Here is a 9,426-nt window from a genome sequence, read left to right as displayed (position 1 = left end):
AGTGGGGTGGGAGATGGAGCACTAACACTAAGGGTATGTGAAATATATGCGTAGGGGTGTATAAGAATGTAATGCAAACTGGCTCGTTGCTGCTGTGTAATCCTCGCTGCGCCATCTTACAACCCCCCTCCCCCCCCCCCCTCAGCGCTGCCTTATCCTCCCGCTGGCTGCCTCCCTCCCCCCCGCTTGCCCTCAGCCCCCGCTGCCCCTCCTCGCGCTGCCCCTGTCCCTGTCCCTGCCCGTCCACCCGCCCTCAGCCCTAGCTGCCGCCACCCGCTGCCCTATCCCTTGTGCCTGTTTTGCTGCCTGCCCGCTTGCCCCCCCCGCTACCCCCCCCCCCCCCCCCCCCTTCCGCCTCGGCCCGTTCGCCCGCCCGGTTGGTTCCTCCTCCTCGGCAACTCCGTGCAGTTCGGCACTTTCGTCACTTGTTTCAATTCCTTGGAGCAGTGTTTGGCGCGCCCAATTGCAACACCCTCCCGTCGTCCCCTTCTTACGCCACAGCAGTAGACAAAGATGGAAGCTCCAGCTTCACCACAGAGGGACTCGCCAGAAGCCCCCTTGCCCGACCCCGCTGAGCCCACCATTCGACTTGCTCTCTCGCCTACAGAGCAAGCGAGCCTTGCCGCAGAGGTAGAGCGATTGCAGGCGACCTCGGTTATCTGCAAGTTTACGGAGGGAGTACTTACCACTTCTCTCCAAGATCGGTTCTGCCATTGGGACTGTCCTGGAGACACCTCGTATGGCAGCATCAATAGCTGCCAAGGCGGCTGGCATTCCCTCAGTTCGAGTTTTGTTCAGAGATACCCACACGCTCTTGAAGGTTATCCTTTTACCTCGGGTGAGTGGGGGTTGGTTTCGACAGAGTATGGAGTACTCGGGCCTCCCGAACTAGTGCTTCATTTGCCGATAGGTGGGCCATCTAGAGAAGGATTTGTCTACGGAGGAGGCCGTGACCTGCACCACAGCCTCAGCCCCAGCCTGCCAAGGTTGGCCCGTAGCCACAGCCAGCGGCAGAGCGCACAGATGCAGAGCCACCCTCCGAGCCTGGGGCTCCAACGGAGGAGGGGTGGCAGCAGGCCCATGGCCGACGACGCTAGGGGCCACAGCGTTAGCCTGGCACTCAGAGTGGCCCTCAGGTGCCTACTCAGCAGCAGTGGGTTCCCACGGGGAACCGTTTTGGTCCTCTTGAGCAGGAGGAGATCCATGCGCCAGCCCCCTCCTTCGCTTCTCCCTCCACCTTGCCCCTCTACCTCTGTCGCCCCATCCCGCCCCTCTTCTCCTCCACTTTCCCCAGCTCCTTCTCAGCCCCCTCCTGCTCCAGTTTCACAGTCGGCTCAGGAGACTGGTCCCTCTCCGGCGGCTAGGAGATCTCTTGGCAGCGCCTTTGCCGCGAGTCGCCTAGCGAGAGAGGGTCAGTCCTTACGGCCCCCTTTGCAGATTCAGACATCCTCCCTTGCAGCTATCCCTCGTGGGCTGATGAGCATTGACATCTGATGCCGCTGGGACTTCTTCGACTACGGGTTCACTCGTTTTCTCGGCGATTCCGCAGCAAACCATGAGGCAGCCTGCTTCAGGGTCCATGTTTTGTTCCTTGCCGCTAGGGGGACAGAGGCCTTGGACTCAGCAGTTGGTGTCTGCTTCCCCCTCTATGGTAGGGCCGAGACAGAGTGGTCCCTCGACTCAGTGGTGGGATGTTGCATACACAGGTCTTAGAGTTCTCTCACCACATGGGAGAACTTGGAGTTACAGATATGTTGCAGACTTTGTGGCCATTGGCCAAGTTTGCGGTGACACCCCCAGACTCAGCAGGATGTAGCCACATTGTGGTGTACTTCTTTGCTGATACGCAGTGTTTGCCTTGCTATGTATACATTCATGAGGACTCCTGGACAGAGGAGGTTGCTTTACGCACGGCTCGTTCTGCTTGGGCTTGGGCTTGGGCTAGGCACTCACTGCAGCCACGCCTATCTAGAGGACGCTCGGATGAGGATTACTCCTAATCCAAGCTTGCCTCGAAGATAGCCCGTCTTGCTGCTGCGGTAGCATCTATTCTCTCTCACTCCCCATGAGGATTGTCTCATGGAACGTGCATGGACTAGGTGGGACCCAGTTTTAGTGACAGCGGGGCCGATTGTGTCAGGAGCTTCAGCGTTGCCTTGTGGGAGGAGAGATTGATCTCCTTATGCTTCAGGAGCACCATCTGTGTGAGAGCCGCATTCGGCGATGTGGTCAGATTTTGCGTGGACGATATGATACCTTTTGGTCAGTTGTTTTTGGACCTGGAGGCATCCAGGGTGGGGTATGTATGACTATTGTGGACTCATTGCAGCAGGCCATTGTGGGCAGAGGGATTATTGTGCCAGGCAAGGCTCAGTGGATTACTATGCAGGTTCAGGGTGGCCTTGTGGGCTTCCTGAACATCTATGCGCCCAATGTGGTGAGTGCTCGTGCAGAGTTTTGGTCACAGATTGTTGAGTCTTTGCCGCAGGCTGATCATTGGTGTATAGGAGGGGACTTCAACATGTTGGAGGACCCTTCTGATAGGATTGGTGGCAGCCATGCTACTGTGCATGGAGTCGCGTTGGCAGCTTGGGAGAGGTTGTGTATGACTTTGAGGGTCTCGGATACATGCAGCACTCTGGTTTTGTGAGGCCCCCAGACAGTCTTGCCTTCTCTAGATCAGACCGCAGAGTGGGAGAAGTGAATCTATCGCGGATAGATTGCTTCTACACTAGTGACCACTTCAGTGACTTGGGGGGTTCAGTGGGCATCCTGGCAGGGACTTCCTTCTCGAACCATGTACCAGTGATCCTTTTGGTGGCAGACAAGCAGAGGATTGGGAGCACGATGCTTCGCATCCCAGAGAGGGTCTTGTTGGACTCAGCACTCACAGAGAGAGTAGAGGCTCTCTTGACAGAGGGCATGGACAGCCAGGTTTGACCTGCAGACAGAGTGGCCTCAGGCCTAGCTCACTTAGCCACTTTTTTCTTTAGGAGTCTCAGACGAGGCATTGCTTCACTACAGAGGATGCAGGAGCAGCATCCATACAATCCATGGTTAGAGGAGCAGTTACAGCAGGCTCGACAGGAGCTTGCTAGCACAGAGGAGAGGCGTCATGATTTTGCCTTTCACCGACAAACATCTCAGTGGACTCAGGTGGGTGACAGAGTGACTGGTGCTTTTTTTGAGACAGTGGGACCTCGGCACTTGCATGCCAAGGTCATTCAGTTGAGGAGGCCCGATGGGTCAGTTGCTTGTGAGCCCGAGGATATGCGTGCAGTTGCTACTGACTTTTACCGTGAGTTACTGTCGGCTGAGCCTCAGTCAGAGCGGCAGGATTCATGCAGGGAGCAGGTTTGGGCACAGATGCCATGTCTTGTGACAGAGGAGATGCGCCAGAGGCTAGAGATGCCACTTCAGCTTGAGGAGCTGCACACGGCTCTTAAGGCCCTCCCTCGTGGTAGCTGTCCAAGTGAGGATGGGTTGACTCCCAGCTTTTTCTTGGAGTACTGGGACCTGCTTGGCCCAGATCTTTGTAGTGCTTTTTAGTACATTTTGCACATAGGAGTGATGCCTGACAGCATGAGTGAGGGCCTGATCTACCTCATTCCCAAGGAGGGTGGCTCCTTGGATGAGATTTGACAGTGGCGCCCCATCACCATCCTCAACTCAGCCTACAAAATTCTTGCCAAGGCTCTGAGTTTGAGGATTCAGCCACTTTTAGAGAGCCTTATACATGGGACTCATACAGGTTTTGTCAAGGAACACAGTATCCTTGACAACATCTTTACTTTCTGGGAGGCTTCTGCCCTGGCACGGCTCCGTGGTGAGGACCTTGTGATTCTTCTTCTCGATTTTGAGAAGGCATACGACCGAGTTGACTGGGACTTTCTAGAGGGCACTCTCCGCATGATGGGCTTCTCAGATGCTTGGATCAGAGGGGTGTCAGCTTTGTACAGATAGGATCACAGTCAGGTGCTTTTGGCAGGAGGGAGAGGTGAGCGCTTTATGCTCACACGCTCGGTCAGACAGGGTTGTCCTCTTGCCCCCTTTCTCTTTCTGTTCTATGCGGAGGCGATGAGAAGATTTTTGGTGTCACAGCAGGTTGGTCTTCGGGGCTTAGCACTCCCTATTCGGGGAGATGAGCTACTGGATGCTGAGTTTGCTGATGACTCAGCCTTGTACTTAGATGGCCAGGAGGCCAATCTTCACAGATGTGAGCAGGCTTTGGAGACCTTCTGTTGTGCATCGGGCGCACTGATCAACTAGAGAAAGACAATGGCTTTCTCGGTTGGTAGTGCTCCTGTGCCAGATTGAATGCCAGGAGAGGGTTTCAGGTGGATTCCCCCAGGGACTGCAGTTCGGTACTTGGGTTGTCAGGTTGGTTTTGACTTGTCTCCCGAGCAGCAGATGCTCCTCTTCTCCTGTCCATCAGGAGAAAGCTGTTACATTGGAGCTCAGCACGACTTTCACTGGCTGGTAGAGTAGTAGTTGCCAACCAGGTGCTGTTGGCGACTATGTGGTACATCACTTCCTGCTGGATCTTCTCGAGTTCTTGTATCAGCCAGGTAGAGAGGCTGATCAGGAACTTCCTTTGGTCAGGACGTGACACTCAGATGGCCCGAGCCAAGGTGGCTTGGTCGGTCATCACGCTTCCTTGTTCTCAAGGAGGGCTTGGGATCATTGATCCAGCACAGTAGAGCAGAGCCCTTCTTGGGAAGTTCATAGTTAGAGGACTTCTTCTAGGTGAGGATCCGTGGAAGGAGTTCTTGTTGCAGAGGCTTCGTGCCAGGGTGCCTCAGTCAGGAGGCCCTTGGCAGCCTTTGACCAGATGGATCTTTACAGAGATGCGCCGAGTTGGTTTGAGCAGGAGACTGGAGCACCGCTTCGCTGTGAGCTTGCTTCATTCTTGGGAGCTCTTACGGCGTTACCTAGAGCAGCGACAACCGATGTGCACGGAGGAGCACCTACGGAAGCCCCTCGTCTGGAACCCCATGGTTAGCACTCAAAGAGGCCACTTGGTTGGTAGTTGGCCTCATGTTTCTTGGGGTCCCATGGCAGCAGGTCCAGCGCGCTCTCTAGGTGACTGGCTAGAGTTCACAGGTTTTTCAGAGGAGGTGCAGGGTTTCCAGCTGCAGGGCATGAGAGAGGTGCAGAGCATGTGTCAGGACATCTCAGAGTCAGTTCCAGCTGAGTGGCTCACGCCTCTCGAGCCAGTAGCACCCTGGTGGATGGGAGCCTTCACACGACTGGAGGTTCTCATTTCAGTCAGGGCGTGCTAAGAGACTGTCCCAGCCCTGTTCTTCGAGCATTAGGGTGGGGGATGATTACAACGAGTTGTAGTAGAGGCCCTGCAGGTAGCAGAGTGCTGTTTTTAAAGGATCCGATTTGTGGGAATTTGTGGGAGGACTTGCGTCATAGACCTTGACCCAGCAGCTCTGGAGACTGGACACTGGAGGCTATGGGCTTGGGAGTGTTGTCCACTGGCATGAGTACAGTGGGATCTTGGTGAGTGGCTATGGAGGGACCCCTTCTCTTCTGCAGACCACCTAGGAGTCCCCTTCTTTCAGTACACTGTTCGGCTTGGACGTCATATACTTGCAGCACAGAGAGAGGCCCACCCCACTGCAGCACATCATTGGCAGGAGGAGGGCCTCACAGTCGAGCTCTTGTTTGCCTTTTGGCAGAGGCTGTGGGACTCCAGAGAGCCGAGGCGTGTCACTTTGTTTCAGTGTCTGTTTGCACACAGAGCTACAACACTAGGGAGCTGGCTTGTGCATAGTGGTCTCTCGGCCGCATGTGCAGTCTGTGACCGGTTGGTGGAGAGTCAGCGTCATTGTCTTTGGGACTGTCCCTCGGCCCAACAGGTGTGGCTACGAGTTCTTCGGCTGATGCCTACTCTCTCCACGGCTAGACAGTACACTTGGGGGGCAGCAACTTGGTCCACTCTCATGGGCGCGGCACTTCAATTTGAGCTATCTTCTACCTGCAAGATGATAGTGATACAGGGGGGGCGTCCTACACTCCAGCCTGCTACAGAGCTTACTCCACAAGAGTGGTGCAGTGAGAGAGAGGAGTGTTGGGAGCTCATCAGTGGCCTGACACTTTGGTTCATCTGGCGGTCCCGGTGTTTCCGCATTTTTGAGGCCCGCTTTGTGCCGCCAGTAGAGACTATTCATGACTTTTGGCTAGAGCCGATCCATACTCTCAGAGGACAGCTTGAGGGACTACAGGGCAGCTCCGACCGCATGCGGGAGCGCCGCGAGGCTTTCCTTCGACTCTGGTGCCGTGGGCCTTTCTACACCATTGTCCAGGGTGTGCTCAGATGGCACTACCGACCACCTGTGTGGCTCTTCCCTCCTCCCATCCCTTGATTTAGCCTCATTGTATATATGTTGTTCTCTCATTGGGAGAGTCTCCACATCATGTTTGTTGTAGCCCTCTCTTGCAGAGGTGGTTGTAGCCCTACGGGCAGCTTTCATTAACTAATAGAAGGATCTTTTTCTCGGAAAAAAAAAAAAGAATGCAATGCAAACTAGCTAGCTCCATCCAGTCCCATAATGAGGATGTAATATGTGATACATAGGCGATGGCGAAGTAAAAATCCCCTGTAGCATGGTCTCCGGATGTAGATGTAAATGAGTGATCTGCCCCTGGATACGGCGCTGCTCCTGGAGACGGCGCTGATGACGAGCCCGAATCTCTGTAATCTCCCTCTCATGTAGTACAGGTGTCTGGTAACCAGATGCTCTCGGTCTCCGTCTAGCTCGGAGGTCCTCAGCTCGCTGAAGGGTAACCCCCTCCTGTGTCGGCATATGCACTATAGTAGATCTCTGAAAGAAGTCAGTGAGCTGGAGATGCCGTCTCCCCCTCCCTGTAATAGGATCCTGTAGTAGCATCTCGGCGTTGGTCTGTAGACTCCATGATTTGGCGTAGTGTGGGGTGTCCACTGAACAAGGAAGTGTATCTGTCTCTGATGTCACTGTATGAGCTGGCCAATCGCCACTCGGGCACTGTGGGGCATGTATACATCCATATATCTGGGCCTCTGGATAAACCCATCCTCGGAGATGCTCAAAAAGGAGTCTGTAGTATAGCATCTTCGTGGGTAGGGGCTAGTGGGGTGTGATCCAGGTCCGTGTCATGTATTGCTATAATAGGTCCTGTCTCATAACTTTGTTCCTCTCACTATGTGAGAGCTGTATATGTGGTGCATCTGGATCGTACTGAAGAGGTGGTAAGTGGTCTATATCCCACCCACATCGAGTCAATAATTGTATCATCTGTGCATACCATGATCCTGTGTCACCATCCTCCGCTAGCTGTCTAGATGCCTCAAAAGCTCTGCGAGATAGTCTATCAGGGTCCATATCTCGTACTCGGTGAATAAAGCAGACCACTTGGAAGAGAGCCTCTACTAGCATGGGCGGGGCAGCAAACTCTGCTCTTATAATGTCATGTGGTACTGAAGGTTTACTGCGAATCACCCGTGAGAACATCAAGATCTGTGGTCTCTCAATCTGTGTCCAAAAGGAAGTAGAGAGCCTAGGTGCCCAAACTGCCGCTGCATACATCAATGCTGGTGTGACCAAAGTATCAAAAAGCCACCTCTTTGTGCGGGGTTCCTGAAAGTGTGCCTGATGACAGTGTCGCTCAAGCATGGCCAGAGCAGCATATCCTCCTGTCAATCTATCCCTCGCTGCTCTTGTCATAGAGAAGCGTCCCACTGTGCTAGCAAATGTGATACCCAAGTATACATATGAATCCACCACCTCAATCTGGCCTCCTGTAAGGGTGAAGATCGCTTGTCGTCTAATGTGTCCAGATGTGTGAAATATCATAACCTTGGTTTTCCCAAGGTTCACTGACAACCCTCTTTGTGTATAGAAATCATCTAGAGCTTGTAGGTGTAATTGGAGTCCCGCCTGTGACTCAGACACTAGAATGATGTCATCAGCATATAGCATAACATGGACAAGTGTACCTGTGATGTCAACTCCTCCTCCTCCTCTGTGTATGATGAAGTCAGCTACCTCGTCGATGTAGAGTCCAAAGAGAGTGGGAGATAGTGGGAATCCTTGCTTCACATCAATAGTGCTAGCAAGGGTCTTAGATAGACCTCCTAGACAGCGTACTCGACCCAGTACCTTCTCATACAATGCATAGATGCCCCATATCATCTCCGTGGGTATCCCTAAAGGCTGAAGCCGATGAAAGAGGCGCTCCCATGGTACTATGTCAAAGGCTTTGCGAAAATCCACAAAGCAGCAATATAGCCTCTTCTTCCTTGCCTTTGCCTGGTCAATCAGACAACGGAGAGTGAAGATATGATCAATAGTAGAGAAAGCCCATCTGAAACCTGCATGCCCTGGAGTGCGTAGTCCCTCCCTCTCTGCAAGTGTACTCAGCTCTGCCTCTAGTACTTCCCCATATAGTTTGGCCAATGTATGACCAATCATGATCGTCCTGTACTTCCTGGGGTCTGTCATGTCCCCAGCTTTGTGAATAGGAGCTATGGTGTGCACGGTCCACTCTGCTGGTAAGCCCTCTGCTAGTACCCTGTTAAACAAGTGGGCAATAAAAGGTGCAAGTGTATCAACTGCATATATAAGGTGCTCACTCTGCATGCCTGTATGACAACAAAGAGAGAGAGAGAGAGAGATCGCAGCTTTTTTCCTAATAGGGGGGCGCCTCTTTTATTTTGCTTTATTTTACTAAGTGGCTGCTCACGTAGTAAATGGGCGGCTGGTCACTCAATAAAAAAAAATGTGAGCTTGAAACTCGAACAAAAACTCTGTGAGCTGAAAACTAATGCTACACGACACTCCCAAGGCGTCCCTGGATGCAACCTCATGCAGAGATGCAATGCAGACACAAATTTCCTCACGTGAAAGTATCTGCTTTCTCGGAAAGTGCTTAAAACATATCCTACTTTTTAGAAAATCTTATGAGAACTTATCTTTATTCTTGTGCTTGCGTCTTTACACGCGTAATCCTTCACCCAGTTCAGATTTTCTCCCAGACCAATGGAATATTTCCTATTTGATTCTCCTGTCACCCATTCCGCGACGCATCGGGAATATCCATTCCTCAATGTCTCCCATCAAATTTATGGAAGGATTTTATCAATTCTAGTAGATCTATAGTTCCTAACTTTAACAATTCAAGTGTACACATTTATATATCCTAATTTCATTAAATAAAAAGTACTCAAAAAGTAAGAAAACAGTCCATTTAGCAACATGTGCTTGCTACAGGAGGCTAAAAAGCCCACACCCATTTGACACGCAGCGTCATGTCCATATATAGAAAGAACCTTTGGTCCCCGAGACCACCGACAACGTGTTCATTAGTCAATTGATTGTCTAAGTATGAACCCAAGACCGACCGTATCTGCATGTGCAGTGCTTGTGACACTATAGCCTA

General features: G+C 52.5%; 1 protein-coding gene across 1 annotated transcript; it reads right to left on the bottom strand.

Annotated features, from left to right (window-relative positions):
• Positions 1-6,539: 6,539 nt before the first annotated feature.
• Positions 6,540-6,815, bottom strand: LOC147450956 (uncharacterized). Its single transcript, XM_086520837.1, has one exon. It carries the CDS (start codon positions 6,813-6,815, stop codon positions 6,540-6,542), a length of 276 nt encoding a protein of 91 aa, XP_086376963.1.
• Positions 6,816-9,426: the final 2,611 nt, after the last annotated feature.

This window comes from Adiantum capillus-veneris, chromosome 9, assembly GCF_014529385.1.
Source record: "Adiantum capillus-veneris isolate H3 chromosome 9, ASM1452938v2, whole genome shotgun sequence".
In the NCBI taxonomy this organism is placed as follows: domain Eukaryota; kingdom Viridiplantae; phylum Streptophyta; class Polypodiopsida; order Polypodiales; family Pteridaceae; genus Adiantum; species Adiantum capillus-veneris.
The sequence above is the reverse complement of the archived record's forward strand: the minus strand, read 5'-3'. Positions and strand labels throughout refer to the sequence as shown.

What these genes read in the sequence shown, in the direction of transcription:
- LOC147450956 (XM_086520837.1), bottom strand. Translation starts at nt 6,815, where the DNA reads ATGCCGACACAGGAGGGGGTTACCCTTCAGCGAGCTGAGGACCTCCGA.